Source organism: Penicillium taxi, assembly GCF_028828555.1.
Source record: "Penicillium taxi strain IBT 34144 chromosome Unknown utg000004l_segment0_segment0, whole genome shotgun sequence".
Taxonomy (NCBI): domain Eukaryota; kingdom Fungi; phylum Ascomycota; class Eurotiomycetes; order Eurotiales; family Aspergillaceae; genus Penicillium; species Penicillium taxi.
The window spans coordinates 4,012,484-4,030,082 of NW_026643206.1; the positions used below are offsets into that span (position 1 = coordinate 4,012,484).

Sequence of the window (17,599 nt, forward strand, 5' to 3'; positions counted from 1 at the left end):
GAGAGACTCTATGATTGCCGTTGGCCCTTCAACAACTTCTTCTTTTCTCCCGTGTATCCAGTTTCCTTCATCCACGACTCGAGGGTTCTCAAGCCAGGGTGGAGTGCTCTAAGTTGATCAAAATCTCTTTCTGAAGCAATCAGGTCATCCTCATAAGCACGCCACCACATAAGGTAGTTCTCCCGGCTTGTAGGGCCAGTTGGGTCTGTGGAGGCAACAGGTCCCGAAGACCCGGGGATTCGAGAAACCCACTCCTCCCCTGTACAAGGCTCGTAAACTGCTGTAACACCAGTTACTTTCGTGAGAGTGCTTGCAATTTCCTCTCCGGTAACGAATTGAGATGTGATACCAAGGGTGCGGCCCGACCATTCAGTACGGTTTTCGAAGATGATTCGAGCAAATGTACCAAGGTCAGGGAGTGCAATCAGAGGTAATCTTCCCTTACCCAAGGGGAAAGAAAAGACGTGCGTTCCATCTGGTTTGATCGTTGGAACAAAGGTGCCACCTGGTCGATGATGTATGTATCAGCAATGTGTTTCAAGATTCTACCAATCAGTTATGCATTCTCCTGCTTACCGTGTAGCATCTCCATATATGGCCCCGAGTTGATAATTGACCATGCAAGGCCCTGAGGCTCAGTTGATGAATCTTGTGATCGGAGCCAGTCATTCACTCTCGCCTTTGCACTAAAACGCTGTTAATGTCTGGATATGAAGAGTCCTAAAATGAGAGAAAAAACATACTTGACGTGGTAACAAGCGTATTTAGGATCATAATTTCCCAACTGCCAAGCCATTAGTGGTTGATTGGTGGATACGACAGCAAGTAAGTTACCTTGAGGTAGTAATCCAAGCCACTCCAGACGAAATGTCTCAACGAAGAAACCGTCTTAGCTGTCTCAAAGATGCGGATAGCGGCCCAGATCTCATCTGCCTCTTTCACTGTGAAGCCTATTGGCGATAAGCCAATGCCCATAAAGCAGGATTTAAGCTTAACATACCATCGGTATTGAGATATAAGCCGTAGCAGCCCTGGAGAGCCGCTTCAATACTTTTAATGTCCATGAATGAGCCTGGTTATCCGTTAGTGGATGATATCAAATGATTGACACCGTCATCTGCAGAAGAGCATAGGCACTTACCTTTTACCAACTCCACTCCACTCCCTGGTGGGAATTTCTCCAGTGTCCCGGCGTTAGTTGGATCTCTGGTCAAAATTCGGACCTCAAATGGTGCTTCGAGAAGCTCCTTAACGACGGCTGAGCCTTGGGCACCGGTGCCGCCAATAACAAGGATTTTCTGGGCCATAGTGAATAACTTATAAATAGATAGAAGATGTTGGATGGATTCTAACGTGTCAGTACAGAGAAAGACTGGAGACTTATAAGTGTGAAGACGTTTATCCGAGGCATGGTCATCGTGCTTATTTATGTGGCATTCGACCCTAATTCATCTATGGATCTGCGGGAGATTATTCATTGGAACATACAGTGCCCTCGGTACTATTCGATATTACGCAACAGCTCCGCATTTCAAAAAGGGCTGGGCAGTGAGTTGGTAGGTTGTCCATTTTGGATTGTCTGACTACCGATTTATTGTTTATTCATCGAAGTGGGACCACGAAAGCTCGGACCATCAAATTCTATGTCAATATTAGGGATTACTCAACACCATCAATGATTATTTGATAGAAGTAAATTGATTCTTAGATGCGTAAACGATAGACCGATCAAAATCAGAGCACAGCAATATGCTAATAATTACCCTTTCAATCCTTCAGAGGTATAAATGCACGGCTTCCACGTTTGAATTCCAACGTCCCACCAGTTCAACGTTAACTACACTACTAAATCTACACTATTAGGCTCAATCCACCAAGCCCAGCAATATACAATCATTGGATTCGATTTTTAGAACCAGGTAGCTGAGTGAGAAATTTGCAAAAAACAATACCATGTCGATCCAAGACTATTCAATCGACACAAGTCGAACAATCACCCATAAAACAATCGAGTTACCCGTTCCATGGCTCACTTTCATCACCTCACTTGAAAGCCGACTGGGCAGATACAAGTCCGCCAGTGTGAAATCCGCAACAACTCTCCAAGAACTAGAAACATCAGTCAACGAGATGCGCGGAGACGAACCATATACCATCTATGATATCCAAGATCATGGCAAACTATCTACTCTCTTCGGACGTGCGCAAAAGGCACGACAATATGTGCTTGGGAATTCCCTAATTGCCGGAGCAATGGATGTGCATGATATCAGGGTCGCGCTACACGCCCCGATTGTAAACCTGGTCTATGAGAAGAGGCCTGGGTTCACTACTATTGAGTATGATACTGCTGAGTCGGTCTTTCGTGCTTTGACCGATGGTAACGAGGAGGTTATTGCTATTTCGAAAATCACAGATCAAACGAGGGATGATCTGTTTCAGCAAGTTTTTGTTGATGCTTCGAAAGCCAATGTTTAGGTAGTCGATGTATACAAATGTTCAAAAGACTGTTGTAGTAATGCATGCATACATTAAGGCGAACACTTATTAGAGATAATAGAGATGAATTTTGAAATAGAATTTATACTATGCTTTGAGCTTCCTTCCTTGACACAAGGTGGGTATAAAATTCCGCAATACACTCAGCCTCGCATCGTCTGAAGCTTTTTTCTAGTTCCGCAGTTTTAGCATCATCACCAATCTGGTCTACCATACGACTCTTGGCATTGGTATGCGTTTTGTGCGCAACGGCCCAGAGAGCCATGACGCGCAGAACAGGAAGCATGACCACATCCGTGTTGAGATCAAATCCGTACATCCACGAAGTCAACATTTCCTGTTCATGCAGCAGCTTTGGTGTTTCCTGGTGGGTGGTGTGAATCCGCTGGCCCATGATGGTCGCGGCAGCATCTTTTGCCAAGACAATCGTGGTGCCTCGGGCTTTAGCTTTGATGAACTGATCCGTGTCTTGTCTTAATGCAGCACTCGCGAGGGATAGAAGCACCGGGTGGAGTCGGTGGGCTTTGTAAAAGTCGCCGTCGACTCTCTTCATGGCCAGAATCCAAGAAGTCATCGATGTTCGAAGCGTAGTATCATTTGGTTCGACGATTGGATTGGTTGTTGCGATGGAAGGGTCGTTGGTAATATCTTGAACGCCCACGATTGGTTTTGGAGGGGTCTCGGGGATGTAGTCCCCGTCGTCGGATAAAGCAAGAACTGGAGACGGAGCATAATCACTGTCCGTTCGCGCAACGAGGACCTCCGAGTGAGAATTTTTAGGATTCGTGGGAGGTGCTTCTTCGAGTTGTACATAGGGCGGTGGATTACTTGGTTCAAGTTCTTGGATGTACTGACTGGAGAAATCCTTTTGTCTCGGTGGTGTGCTTGAAGAAGAGCCCCTCCTTGGCCTTTTCCTGCTCGGTGCAATATCATTGGCGCTGCGAGCAAAATGTTCCGTGTTGTATTGTTCCCAGTTGTCTAGACTGCCTCCAGCACCGGCGTACGCATTTTTCAAATCGACTTCGGGTGTCCTGGCACCACTATCGAGTCCAGTCTTGAGAGTTCTTAAGGCCTGTATTGCGTATGTGCTATAGCCGATGTATGCGTCGAACGACAGCACTTGCGATAATGATTTAAGGAGAAGCATGATGTGTAAAGCTGTGCCAGAAATAGGCTTGGCACTAGTCGGTTGAACATTCATGAGTACTTGACTTGGGCAGTCGAGCTGGAATTTGAGGTGCGATAATCTCCTTCTCTCTGATGACTCTGAGCGGGCTTGTTCTAGACGTTGGTAAACATCGGGTGGAACCTCATTTATTGAGATTGTATTATCCATTACGCAAAGTTTATCAGATGGGAGAATTAAGAACAAATCAAAGCTCTTCTTGCGAGATGAGACTTTGAAAGAGATGGTCATTTGCAGTAATACTACTGCCAGCTTCTTGTCCGGCGTTTCACCTACCCACATGGTCACCAAAGTAGGGGTATTACTATTGAAAGAACATGGCTGCCCGAGGGAGAGGGTCTGATCTGAATCCCGCCATATGACCAACACTGGCTCTTTTAATTTCCACGAAATATCTCCCTCGAGGGCGAGGGATGTCGGAGGATCAAAGGAGAATGGCTTGAGAGACATTGTGAATTTTCAAGCGACAGAGTAACCCGGGAAAGTAACCATACCATTAGTCCCTGAGATATAAAATGTCAATAACACGAGTAAGAAAAACTTGCCCCAACACTGGGTTGGACCCGCCCACCCAGGCTTTGGAAGCGGTTACGCTTAAGAGCAGCCCTGACTCAAACAGAACGGATATGACAGCCAGATTGCTAGAGCCGAGACACTAGGGGTTCGCAAGAACGCTGTTACGTTCACAAGTCTGGTCGACTGCCGTGCAGATGCGCCGCTATCAGCACGAGACTTGGACCGCTCACAGTGTAAAGCAAACACGCGCCTAGGCTTTGCGAGTAGGTTATCTGGGTCGTACCGATTATCGATGTCTGGAGGAAAAAAAAAGAGATGGAATTTGATGCTAAGGCTGAATGGATGACGGGTGTAATGGAGATGAAGAGTAGATATGTAATTTGACTGCGTTGATAGAGGTAATAGGAGTTCAGATTTGACAGCCAGATTGCTAGAGCTTAGACACTAGGGATTCGCAAGAACGCTGCTACGTTCACGAAGTCTGGTCGGCTGCCGCGCAGATGCGCTGCTGTCAACACGAGACTCGGATCGCCACAGTGTAGAGCAAACACGCGCCTAGGCTTTGCAAGTAGAAAACCTGGGTCGTAGCTGATGGTTGAAGTAAAAAATGAGATGGGATGTGATGGTATGGTGGATGTGGTGGCACGGAAGATGGAGGCTGGAAGTAAGGAGTAGAGTCATGTGACTTGACAACGAAAATAAATGCAAACATGACAAACATTCTATAGTTTGATGCCGGGCTTTTAGCGTATGAACTTGGAATGAAGATAAAGAAATTTTCGTACCTAGTCCTCAATGCCTGGTCAGTGGTACCTAGCGAGGAGCTCTGTAACTGGAAAAGGAAAAGTGATTGCTCTTTCGAGAACAATATTAAGCGTGGCAGGTGACTTCGAGTTCCCGAGTCTCTTTGTCCAAAGCATTTCCCATTGTGGCTTGATGAGCTGTATTCTTTCAAAATTTCATATGTAGTTTATTATTGTTCTCATATTCATGGTGACATCTACTAAGACTTCCATTAAAGTTTTAATCTCTGGGTATCTCCGTATGAAAGAGGTCTTCGACATGTTTTGATATCGAACAGATTGTTGTCATCAGAACAATATTATCTCCTTGAAACATGATTCTTTGAAGTTCACCAATCGATATATCAATGTTTATCAGTAATCTGCTCAATCAATACCTAGGTATACGCCTGACTGAATAGAAGACCGCCACTTCCCATTGACTTCTAGACAACAATATTAAGAAACTCCACTTCAATAGAAGCCTGCACAGGTGACAAGACTATCCATCCAATCAGAATGTGTTGACATCTACTCTAGGTGTATCTTCATATACTTGGAAGTCAAATTCAGTAGCATTAATAAGGATATAAGTATCTCGTCTTTCCCTAATCAATTTCTTCTGTTCATCTACTCAATTACCTTCCACTCCAACTATCAAACTTCAATTTCAAGCTTTTCTAAAGTCCTAACCAATCCATCAAAATGGCTGCTCCCCAGATCCTCTCTCCTCCCATAGTCAATGGTAAGCTCTATCACCACTTTACTTCTACCTATGTAATCCATCATATTCGTGAATCTAACCAAATCTTGTCGATAGCCTCCCCCGGTGGTGGCTGCGTTATCATGTAGATTACCTACATGAAAGCCTTAATGGAACCATTCCACACTACCACGCGATATTGAGCTGCTTCGATGATCTTCATCGCGCATGACAAGAATTGTGCTACGAATCCTTGAGAACAAACATCAACCCTTAAACCGAACCCCTTAAACACGACCAACGTCGATTCAATTTTGCTTTTATTGTCACCGTCTAGTCCATTCCTTTCTGGCCGAAGCCTTAATCATTCCACTATAATCACTTGCGGCTTTATTTATAGACTATTCTATGCTGTGCATCATCACTCGCTATCCAGGTCTGCCTGATGACAAACTTTTAAATGCCGATCTGTTAGTCCCTCAAATTCAGGCTGTTTGAGATGATTTTGCGAGGTCTTGTTGTTTTTACCGATCTATTTGTGGGTGATAACAAGGGTAGCTTAGAAGGAGAAAGTCTATCTATTTCCTATTCGCTGATTAGGGGTATTTATATGAAAGTTACAAAAAATCTCGGGTTTGTGTGTCGTTTTCAGTCTTGCCATCTATTTTGTCACGCTTTTTGTCTTGATAGTCTTCGATGGTTCCTGAGTTATTATATTTTGTTGGTCATGTCAGTTTATAGGAATACAAGCTTAAATCCAATATCAGTCCTTGGTCTACGTATTCACAGCATACGGCTGAAGTCTTAGGCTGAGGATTCCAGAAAAGCTCCAAGCCGAGGCTCAATTAAGTCCTGGAGATCTCGGATAAGCTCAAATTCAGCGCCCGTAGGAGTCAAGTAAACTTTTCCTAGCTATTACCGTTTTTTCGAGTGATTACAATCAATTTACAGTTTCTAACTACTTGTTTTGATTCAACTACTACGTACTTTACCAGGTGATTAGGTAGCCCTGAAAATCATAGGTAGGTATCAGTATAAGAAGACTCATAATTCTTCTTTATTTTTCTTCTCAATCACCTTTGAGGCATTCTGGAAGGCATTATGCAACGTTTTAATCATCAAGCTAAACCTATCCACAAATTACCACATTGATGAATGTCTGCTTTCCACAAATTTCGTTTAGTTTTTTCATGCTCTCGAGTTCCTAGCAGGGCTATAAGAATGAATCTTTCATCCCCTCATAGCCGTGTACGGATTCTAGAAGAAATATTCTATTCCCAACTCTCATCCCTCCATGGTGCTAAGTGCCCCAGTTTCAACTCCTGTTGATCCTATATCTCAAGATTCTCGCTCTTTCTCCTGATGTCGGATGATACTCAAACCTAGAAAATCAAATGATACTAAATGGAATAAGATGTGAGAGATGCAAGCATCAGAGGGAAATAGAAGAATGTGAGGCAAAGAAACGGATAAGAAGAGAAAAAATAGAAAGAATACGAGATTTCAAAATCAGAAGCTTGCTATGAACATCAGGTAGCAAGATGGTGAAGGAAGGCTGTCTCGATGAAGAAGTGGATAGAGAGATCATCGTCCGAGTGGGGAATTTTCATTATGCCATCTTTCATGGCATACCAAAGGACTTCCTTTTTTTGCAGGTTTGAACAAGCCCTATCAAGATATAGCCCTGTTTTAGGCAATATGGTCATCAACAAGGCCCAGCCCCTCTTCAAGGGGTCTCCGAGGCATTATCCTAAGGGTACTTCTCTGTATTGTGTCAGGTCTTGGATAAATCGTGGAGAGGCTCACATAGGATGACAGATCGCAAGTCGGAACGGAATAGAGACATGGATATGATGACAAGGTCATAGGTAAGAATACTATGGGCACCAATGAGGTCCAATCGGTCGTTCTCAGTGGGTATGGCCGGTATAAATTCGTGGGTATTAGGTATTTTTGGTGGGTTGGTGTCGCAGAAGTCGGGGAGTTTAGCTTGATATTCTTACTTCAACACATCCCTTACTTAGTTGATATTAGGTACGGCTAGGCATTAGTATGTCGTAGTCTCCTTTCTCCTTTTCTAGTCTTTCGCTCTACGGAGACCAGTATAGACCTTCATCAAAAAAGGTAGGAAGCCAACCCTAAAAAGGAACATCTAATAAAACAAATGATACAGCTGAAAAGAGCGCCTCCGAATTTTGTACCCAAATCTAATACGTAAGAAATAAACCGATCAAATCAATCTCGACGAGACATCATTTTCTCCCTCTCCTCACTGCTCCTCCGCTCAAGGCTCTCAGCACTATTCTGCTGCGTAAGTGGACTACCCTCACGACTCTCGTTCCGTCCATAGTTATCGCAGTTTGCATCTTTCCGAACATTGCTATCAGCCGGTATGGGCGAGAAAGAATGAGAGATGCTTTCCCGGTGCGGGTGCATTATTCCAGTTTTTATGGTACCGTTGTCAGTTACTCTGCGTACGGCTGAGAGGGCGAAATCACCCGAGTCGAAGTAGGTGCGCTCCTTTTTTATTCAGTATCAGTTTTATTTTTTGAAGTATAGATTAGGGAGTCTAGAAGGTTCTTACCTTTGACATGTGGTTTTTGAGTAGGCTTCTGCGGGGGAGTTTGCCATATTTGCTGAAATGAAGCAACTCGCTTCTAGACAATGGCTTGTTTTACAGTTAGTTATTTGTAGTAGTTGATTCACTTTATGATGGAGCGGTCTTACCTCGGGGGTTGGTACGCCGTTGGACTTATGTTGAACACCAGATTGCATGATGAATTTTGTACAGAACGATACTTGCAAGATTTTGAAGAATTTTCAACAGAGAAAAGAGAAAAGAGAAAAGAGCACGAATTATGGGTTCATGGGGTTGAAGTTGACAGCTTTATGGTTATCTAGATATCGATGACGTCCACCGAATAGCTTTATCTTGATCCGTGTTTCGTTATCTAGAGGTAACTTTATCTAAACGACATAGTTTTTTGAATGATATTTGTATATAGAATTTAAATAGACTTCAAAGTACATGCACTCGATTGAAGCATTGAGTTCTCGTGTTAATATATATGTCAAATAACGCAAAGAATGCGTTGTTGCGGAAGTGTCGGATCAAGTCAAAAGTCCATGAAATCAGATTAAGTGTAAATCGGTTCCGTGATGTCATTCAAAGCCAAACCGGTCTTGGCAACGTCTTCCTCAATCAAAAACATCAAAGGCATCTCGACAAGAGTTCCCTTGACCTGACTGAGATGTTCCTTAACCTGCTTGACTCCGTCGGGACCGGGCGCAAAGTCATCACGCACCACATGGCCCCATTGGTATCGGGCCTTCGGGCCAAATCCAGTGTCGCCTCCTGCCTCATCGTCTGCCTTGTGGAAGTAGTACTCGTAGAGTTCCTTGTAGGTGGACCAATTGCGCACACTGTCATCTGGAACGGCGCGGAAGACCTTGCGGAACACCTCAGTGTTGTTGCGCGCGCGGGAGTTCCAAAGGCTTTGGAACGTATCTGACAGCGGGTCGGAAACGATCTGGCTTTCGGGAGAGTCGAAGTCCCACTGGTTCGGTACCCCAACGGGCTCGCTGTTCTGCTCAGGTCGAGAGTAGTCTTGAGGAGCCAGAAGTCCAAGGTGTTTACGGTGCAGCTCGCGGCGCAGGGAGGTGGCAAAGCGACTAGCTGTCCATGGCTGGCCGTTCATTCTGGAGTGCACCGGGTTGAAGTCCTCGATGATCACGGCAATTTCGGAGTCGTGATCGCCAAGCTGCGAGCGGTCGTTCAGGTTTGCAGATCCGCAGATCACCACCCGGTCGTCCGCAATCATAACCTACTTCTATTAGAATACTTTCATCAATATAATAAAGGAGGAGACATACCTTGGAGTGAACGTAGAGCTCCTCGCTCACAAATGCATCAATCTCCGCATCAGGGTGGCCGGTCCAAGGAACATTGCGGATATCTTCTCCGCCAAGCATATAGCACGAGCTAACACTGTCCCAATTACCAGGGCCAGCAGCTTTTGCAGGGTAAGCAGCTGATGGGCTTTGCTGGTAGGTGGCAGAGGTATCGAAAGAACTGTGGCCAGCGTTCGGGGCATAACCATCAGGAGCTGTAGTGTTAACGGGAGGTACGGCACCAGTGTTGTTAATCCGATCGTAGTTACGAAGGTTGTAGAACCGAATGTAGTCCATCGGATTGAAGCCTTCCTTGGCGATAAGCTCCATGATGCTGTGGCCACCGCGGTTAATCGAGTTGTACTGGAATTCCATGATTGCTCTAGTACCCAGCATAGAATCATCTCTGAGATCTCCGGCAAAGCAAGGCACAGATGGGATCACAACCATAATCTTGTACTTTTCGCCGGCCCGAGCAGCGCGCAGAATACGCTCCACGATCGCAGCACCGATCTGGTTCTTCACAGGTTCCTGTGAGTTGCCAGTAGCCGTGATGAAGAACTGGTTTTCAATGTAAACGAACCGTTCGCTGTTCTTGATGATCGCAGCATACGCATCGGCAATCGAGTGCTCTACGGGAGAGCCGTTGCTCCACTTAGCACAACTACGCACAATTTGGCATGAGATGTTGCCATGTGTCTGAGCAGAGCCTGGACGGCCGTAGGTGGTCAGACGATCCTGGTACTGGTGAATTTGACCAGCCAGTTGGCCGCGAAGGCTGGAAAGGTTTTCCTGGATACGACGCGGTACAAAGCTTCGATCACTTTCATACTGATTATCTCCAAGTCCACGAGTAGCAGTTTGATGTTGTTCACCTGCAGAGGGGTAATAAGAGCCTTGACCTTGTGAGTGATCTTGTGCTGCAGGGTAGTAGGATGACTGTGCCTGAGTCTGACCCTGTCCTTGGTAGTCTGAGCTATCAGAATGCTGAGTAGGAGCCGATGGGTAGTAAGAAGACTGTCCCTGTTGCTGGATTTGATAAGGTTCGCTGGAAGGCGACGCAGCAGGAGGGGCACCGGGAGGAGGCGGTGGGAATGAATTTCCAGTGTAAGTGTATTGAGTGGGAGCCTGACTTGGGTAAGCAGGAGAGGAAGCCTGGTAGTTGGCAGCAGGCTTTTCATGGGTTGGGTAACTGGATGTATTGCCTTGATACGGTGGCGGTGTTTCAGCGTGATACGTCTGGTAGGACGAAGCAGGCTGTTGTGGGATCTGCGTCTGACTAGGAGGGGGTGGATAAGTAGACACGCCTGGCACTCCTGGAACGCCTCCAACCTGAGGAGGGTATTGCTGGGATGGTGGTTGAGGGTTCTGCGGGCTCGCGTATCCTGAAGGATATAGGTTTGCTGATCCTGGCCGTCCATAGAGCTCAATTCTTCCATATCTGGTATTATTCTCGGCCTTGTACTTCAGGTCATAGATGAAGTTCCAGCGCTCAACAAAGTGCCGACGCAGGTCCTCTACAACTGCACCACGCAGGCTGACGGAGATATCAGACCATCCCATGCGGGAGATTTCTTTCCGATCCAGCTTGTTGTTTTGCCAGTTGGCGAGATCTTGGAAATCAAGAACTCGGGAGTTGTTGTAATCCTGTCCTGGAAAGACAATCTCGCTGGCATCAGAGGGATGTTCATCGGAGATCGAGTGTTGGTGCGTGTCCCAACGGCCATAGCACAGGTCAAGGCCACCCATGAATGCAATCTGGCCATCGATCATGCAGAGCTTTTCATGATGAGCCCAGAACAGAACAACATCATCGTTGATACCGTAGATGGCTTTCAAAGCATCTCCAGACATTTTGGCTAGATTTCCTGAGTGAAGTGACATGTGCTGCAGAGAGTCAGCAATATCAGATTCCACCTCCTGGCGGACTGGAATGTGGTCAGGGTGACGGAAGACAGCAATGTTTGGGTGCAAGCTTTCCAATGCCTTCTTAGTGTGTTCAGAGCAAGCTTTCACGTAATATTAGCTTCATAGTCCTGATAGTTAAAATAAGGTTGCAGACATACTGGATACAGCCTGGGGCACTTCCTTGTACACGACGATGTTGACCTTCACACCGCGCTGAGCCGCAGCCTGCAGCATCCGGTCGAGGCGATATTGTTCATTCTTGGCAGGAGGTCTACGCAGGTAGAGCTCAGGAGACAGCCACCCTATTCGTACATTAGAAGGGCTTCTACAGCAAAACACAAGGGGACTCACAATCCAGAATCCAGACGGACTCCCGGGCAGTTTCCAAAGCTCGAGACACAGCCCAGAAGTAGTTGCATCCATCGACATACCACTTCACATCGTTGTGCTCTCTAGGAGGGGCGAAGCTTCCAAAACGGTTCTCGGTTGCTGGCTTGCCGCCGGTACCATATTGCGCATAGGCCTGTGGATCAACAGCAGTACCCAGCTTTGTGGCAAACTCGGAGCCAATGTTTGTTACAACGTCTTGGATCTTATCTAAGAACCCACCAATTTTATCTTCCTTGTGAGGTCTTTGTTGATACTGGTTTGGAGGGGGAGCATTCTGGTCATTGTATCCGTACTGCGGGGCTTGGTTCTGTCCCTGGTTCTGGTTCTGGTTCGGGCTTTGGTTTTGATTCTACCGAGAAACATGTTATTTGAAGATCAGTTTAGTTTTATAGATGATGCATACCTGGTACTGCTCATGGCCCTGGTTTGAAGAACCCGAGTAGCTGCCGTAAGTGTCGCGGAACTTCTTGAAGGTATCGCTCAGACCCCTGGAGCCATCGGATCCCCGCTCGGCTTCATAATAGCCACCATAGGCCAAATCATTATTTTGCTGAGACATGGCGATAATGAGAGAGAACTGAAATTCTGGATTTCAGATGGAAAAAGAAAAGAGAGAATTGAGGAGCCTTAAGTGAATTGGATGCCCCGCAATCCAGCCACGTCTCCTGCTCCATCGTGGCTGTGTTTCACTCCCGCGTCACCCCGAACCTTTCTAAAAACGGAGAGTAAGCTGACTTTATGCGTGTTATCTTGAATGTCTCCATATAGGTCGCATAAACATGTTGCTTGGCATGGATCGGCAACGCCGGTTGGCTGCAGCAAGCATTCTAGTAATTTTGACACATTCCAAGACCGTATATCGCATCTAGAATGGCCAGTTTGGCCATCGTAACTCATTTTGCTACTTAGCATACGTGGCATTTTACTTGGCATCTCTCGTACGTTAGATCCATAGTTCACCCGTTCGTCCATTATATGCTGGTTCATAACTCGATCTAAGGACAAGAAATCAATAGTTCTCTCAGGACTCCAGGCTCACATCAGTGCTACGATCTTGTGGGATGAATAGAGGTTTTTTTGGATGTGACATCATGGTATAATCCCTCCCATTGGGGTTTAGTGTCTTTCTCTAAGACTTAACCGAGTAAGTTCGTATCTTGTTACTCGAAATTGCGGTCAACAGAAAGGTCAAGACCTCGGGCATTATGATTTCCCGGGATGCTTGGCATTGCTTGGAAGTCTTACTAATGCTTGGCGGAATAACTAGTTAACTACTTGCCCTAAGTCCTGCAAGATTTACAAGATGGGATTTTCAAAGTAAGTTAAGAAAAGGTTATCTCAGAAGTCTTTAGTACCAGAAATTGGAGAAATTGGAGAAGGTGGAGAAGTTGGAGAACAGTCGATTCTCTGATTACTCCGTGTCACCCTCATACAAATTCCAACCTTGGAATTTGATATTTATTTTACATTTCTACTAGATATACCGTATATTTACTCACCCACTATTCCACTTCATTTTTTTCCAGCTTTGGAAGGTTACCCACCGCGTTTCATATCTAAATAGCTTGATCATTATGTACTGCCTGTACATCTCTTATAGCACTCACCGGGATCGTCTGCGAGAAAGATAAAGAGATGTCAGTCTCTAAGCCTTACCTAACCTTGTCAGGTACTCCATAGACTGTGGATACGATCTAAATTTGGATGAGGGGTTGATGCCAAGGGTACAACATTCCCTCTCTCCAGCTATACCTACTATGTACGATGTAGATAGAATGTTCCGAGGTTCGTACACCATACTCTTTTAGACACTAATAAGCAGTCAATCGTACTACCACCAACTCCAAGATTCTTTCTTGACAATATCTAGACAGCCAATAAATTGGGCCTATTCTATATGACTCCCACGGCTTCTAAGGGTTCCCCACTAACATGCCGAGGCCCCCGCACCCGGGCAGCTATAAATCTGTAACTTATACACCCTCAACATCACGTTCATCTCCAACCATAAACAATCTTATCTTCACAACCTCACAAAATGTCTCTCGCAACTCTAGATGTATGTTGCACCCATCAATCATAATCTAAACGACAATCAATATGATGAAGTGCTAAATGAATACAGAAATCTCAACACCCAAGCCTTCCGGAGTCGGCAACAACCCTCTTCTCTGCAAAAGCAGCCAAAAAGCTGAGTTTCGAGCAAATCGCCCAGCACATCGGACGCAATGAAGTATCCACGGCCGCAATTTTCTACGGTCAAGCCAAGGCATCCGCCGAGGACATTCACGAGCTATCAAAACTGCTCGAGATTCCCCAGTCTCTCCTTGAAGAACAGCTCAGTGGATTCCCTGATCGAGGCCGCTCTGTCCAGATGCCTCCTACCGAACCACTGATCTATCGATTGTATGAGATTGTGCAGAACTACGGGTATGCGTATAAGGCTGTGTTGAATGAGAAGTTTGGAGATGGTATTATGAGTGCTATTGCATTTTCAACTAAAGTCGAGAAGGAGACTGATGCTGACGGTAATAACTGGGCTGTAATCACTCTGCGGGGTAAATGGTGGGTTTCTATTCATGTAGTAATGTGGCTTGATTGGATCTAACAAATGTTTCACAGGCTGCCCTTTACTCGATGGTAGGAGGCTTAGGTTTCATATGCATTTGTGTTTCATCGAGGCTGCACATATATGGATTGAGCTGGTTAAGGTAATCACCACCATTATTGGCAATGTTAGATTACGAATATTTCCACTGTACTTATGAGGTTTAAGTGCAATAAGTTTATCAAATATGTACCCTTCAGATGTGTATCTTGAGCTAAGGTGGTTCAATATAAGATGATGAGAAATGGAATTTAGAAAATGGCTGTGGTATTAGAAACTATAGAAGTAGGGATGATGCCTGTCTTGCATGATTGCTGATTTCGTTACCTAAGATGACGTCCCTGGAGTTCAGACTCTTATTGGGTACCTAAGTGCTAGGTAAGCAAAAATAGGTACGCGTCAGACGAATCAGACTTCCTAGCTAAAATCATTTTATTGGGCCTACAAATTACGGTACTATTACGATACATTGGGCTTTCCAGTGGATACCAGCCTTTAGGCACCACCATTGTGAAGTGGATCTGGATCAACCGTATGTATGTTTGGGCCTTCTTGTGGCTTTATTTTGCCGGGTTCAATCGGATCAGCTACAGCTGTTACAGTTGCTACGTTAGCGAGAAGCTATGTCATTATCGATCAAGGATTGGATAAATTCACGTAAATAATTTTCAGCTAAAAGGGTATCGAGAGAGCTTTCAGTCCATGAAAAGGAAAAAAAGGCATGCTAAATAAGACATGGCTAGGAAAACAACAACCCCTAATCATTAGGGTCATCAAGATACTAGAGTACGTTGATGCGACGCTAAGGGATCATTGTGATCAATCCAGCGAGAATAGTGAGGCGTTTAGCAGCAGCACTCGCAGCACTCGAAGCAAGCGATACCGGCGCAACTATCAAGGGTCAGTATATGTATGGTTTATGAAAAGAAGCTGGGGGTAATCCTACAGTCCACAGCAAAAGTCACCACCTCCACGCAGCTTCATCATGTTCTCCTGAGAGTTCTAGAAAGAGGAGATTATTAAAATTCAATACTCATATAAAATGGGGTAGGTGACATACAGGCTGCTCAGAGATGACCTCGTTGGTGGAGGGAGCCTCGATGGCAGTGGGCTGCTGGGTCTGGACGGTTGTGGCATCCCAGGTAGCGTGGTTACATTCCTCCTTGGAAGAGGAGAACCAAGAGAAGATTCCGTTGCCGAACATTTTGAAATTGAAAAAAAACTGGAGTCGAGGAGAGAGTTTGAAGATGTGGAGAGTTGGTGAAGAGAAGAAGACGAAAATCAGGAACGGGAGGTAATCTCTTATAACAGGCAACAAGCAAAATTACGCGTCAATTCCCGTAATCCATGCACAAGACTGTGGCGCGTAACTACGGCTTTGTTCTGACTAGTTAATCTTGTGGTGTGGAAATGATAAGAGATAAGAGGACATGAGTGGTTGATAGGGTCTCCAGTCTCGCCACTAATATCATTCAGCCCTGACACGAAAATCATACTCATTGGTTAAAATATTACACGTGGATGTGGAGATTGGATGCATTTGATTTCAAGCTTTGTCAAGCTTTTCACTAGGAACAGGATATTTATAGGGTGGCTGTGTTACGGCTGTGTTGTGGCTGGACTTTTTTAGTCGACAGCGTAATTTCTACGACATGTTACTTGTGGGCAGCAGTTAACTAACTGCTCTGGTGCTGGCACATATTACTAAGTATAGCTACTAGTGCGTACTTAGCACTCGAGAGTCTACAGTAAACATCAGCTCATCGGTGAATTCAACTGGCAGGATTGCTGACGCCTGACACCATAGTCCTGCGCTGGTGTAGACTAGTATTACTTTGGTATTGATCCACAGCCGAAAAAGGCAAGGCTTTCGGCCTTTCACTTCAGCTTTCACTTCAATAGAGATATACATAATAACATGAGTTGGAATCGTGGAATGTCCGATGTTTGAATGTAATATCGTTTGATTCGTCTCAGGTAGCTTCTCCATAATGTTATAGATAGCGACAGAACTGATAGAGACTGCCTAGTGACCTAGTCTCAAGTCTGTAAATTGTAATAAAACTCCTGCTCTTTTGCCTTGGCTATAATGATAAGCCCTAGCTACGGTGTACGGTAGAGATCCGAGTTTTTAGATAAGATGCATAAACTGCGCTAAAGGTACTTATGGGCAACCGTAAAGGTTTCAATATGCCAAGCGCACCCGATGTCCATAAAGATGCATCGAGGCCAGTTTATCACCTTGCGATAAACGCACTAAATCGATTGTCAATCAAAGTAACGGACTCGGCACCTATTAATATGGCGTCCACGAATCCCTTGGCGGACACACACGCGCAACGCTCCGCCGACTACGAGCGCTTCAAAAATTACGCCGCCTACACATTCCTGATCGCAACACCAGTGATCATAGCCCTCCCACCCCGCAGACTCGATCCCCTGGCCATCCTCCTTGTCAGCGCATTTGCAGTGTCCGCAAATCACATCACAGAACAAAAGACAGGACGCAGCATCGTCGAGCGCGTCGAATCCCGCATCAGCCGGTCTCAGAATGTCCTCCCAAGTCTACCATCAGAGCGCGCTCAGGAGCTCCAGGCTCAGATGCGGGCTGCACGGGATGCGCAGATCAAAGAGGGTAGCCTAGTTGGAGATGAACTTGAGAAGCTAAAGGCGCGCCAGAGGCATGAGCAGGGTATTGCTTCGCGTGTTTGGATGGGTGGAGAAACTGAGGGTTGGAAGGAGCGCCGACTTCGAGAGGAACAGAAAGCTCTTGATGAGGGTAAGGGGTATGGTGATTTGATTCAGGAATATATTTGGGATGTGTGGAGTTGGGGAAAGAAGAGCGATGATGAGGATGATGAGTAGAGAGAGACATGGGCCTTTTTCTCCCACCCGGAATACCCTCGACCTTGGCATCTTCATGTCCATTGCTCCCGCCATAATCTCCACTATCTCATGTCTTCTCTGTACCCAAAATTTGTTCAACATCAGCATTGGGATCAGGCGTTCGGCTTTTTTAAAGTTATCCAGCTTATTAGTACATCCAGGGCTGCTCATACCAACATTGGAAAATCAATACATTTATGAACTACGAGTTCCATTCTTGTGAAGTAGAT

The 17,599-nt window shown here is 45.5% G+C and overlaps 8 protein-coding genes across 8 annotated transcripts; 3 read left to right on the plus strand and 5 right to left on the minus strand.

The window, feature by feature from the left end:
* Positions 1-8: 8 nt before the first annotated feature.
* Positions 9-1,307, minus strand: N7495_006363 (NmrA/HSCARG family protein; the record flags this gene model as incomplete). The annotated part of the gene is made up of 6 exons (XM_057209014.1): positions 9-505; positions 577-686; positions 744-784; positions 835-950; positions 1,001-1,072; positions 1,142-1,307. The coding sequence occupies 6 exons, from the start codon at positions 1,305-1,307 to the stop codon at positions 9-11; spliced, it is 1,002 nt and encodes a 333-aa protein (XP_057062788.1).
* Positions 1,308-1,953: 646 nt separating this feature from the next.
* Positions 1,954-2,478, plus strand: N7495_006364 (uncharacterized protein; the record flags this gene model as incomplete). Its single annotated transcript, XM_057209015.1, has 1 exon — positions 1,954-2,478. One exon carries the CDS (start codon positions 1,954-1,956, stop codon positions 2,476-2,478), a length of 525 nt encoding a protein of 174 aa, XP_057062789.1.
* Positions 2,479-2,581: 103 nt separating this feature from the next.
* On the minus strand, positions 2,582-4,135 carry N7495_006365 (uncharacterized protein; the record flags this gene model as incomplete). The annotated part of the gene is made up of 1 exon (XM_057209016.1): positions 2,582-4,135. One exon carries the CDS (start codon positions 4,133-4,135, stop codon positions 2,582-2,584), a length of 1,554 nt encoding a protein of 517 aa, XP_057062790.1.
* Positions 4,136-7,921: 3,786 nt separating this feature from the next.
* N7495_006366 (uncharacterized protein) lies at positions 7,922-8,461 on the minus strand (the record flags this gene model as incomplete). Its single annotated transcript, XM_057209017.1, has 3 exons — positions 7,922-8,206; positions 8,271-8,354; positions 8,414-8,461. The coding sequence occupies 3 exons, from the start codon at positions 8,459-8,461 to the stop codon at positions 7,922-7,924; spliced, it is 417 nt and encodes a 138-aa protein (XP_057062791.1).
* A 362-nt stretch (positions 8,462-8,823) lies between these two features.
* Positions 8,824-12,434, minus strand: pld2 (putative phospholipase D (PLD); the record flags this gene model as incomplete). The annotated part of the gene is made up of 5 exons (XM_057209018.1): positions 8,824-9,510; positions 9,560-11,586; positions 11,644-11,787; positions 11,837-12,224; positions 12,279-12,434. The coding sequence occupies 5 exons, from the start codon at positions 12,432-12,434 to the stop codon at positions 8,824-8,826; spliced, it is 3,402 nt and encodes a 1,133-aa protein (XP_057062792.1).
* Positions 12,435-13,913: 1,479 nt separating this feature from the next.
* Positions 13,914-14,519, plus strand: cyn1 (putative cyanate hydratase; the record flags this gene model as incomplete). The annotated part of the gene is made up of 3 exons (XM_057209019.1): positions 13,914-13,934; positions 14,001-14,440; positions 14,498-14,519. 3 exons carry the CDS (start codon positions 13,914-13,916, stop codon positions 14,517-14,519), a joined length of 483 nt encoding a protein of 160 aa, XP_057062793.1.
* A 766-nt stretch (positions 14,520-15,285) lies between these two features.
* On the minus strand, positions 15,286-15,687 carry N7495_006369 (uncharacterized protein; the record flags this gene model as incomplete). Its single annotated transcript, XM_057209020.1, has 2 exons — positions 15,286-15,374; positions 15,540-15,687. The coding sequence occupies 2 exons, from the start codon at positions 15,685-15,687 to the stop codon at positions 15,286-15,288; spliced, it is 237 nt and encodes a 78-aa protein (XP_057062794.1).
* Positions 15,688-16,784: 1,097 nt separating this feature from the next.
* N7495_006370 (uncharacterized protein) lies at positions 16,785-17,348 on the plus strand (the record flags this gene model as incomplete). Its single annotated transcript, XM_057209021.1, has 1 exon — positions 16,785-17,348. The coding sequence occupies one exon, from the start codon at positions 16,785-16,787 to the stop codon at positions 17,346-17,348; it is 564 nt and encodes a 187-aa protein (XP_057062795.1).
* Between the last annotated feature and the right edge of the window lie 251 nt (positions 17,349-17,599).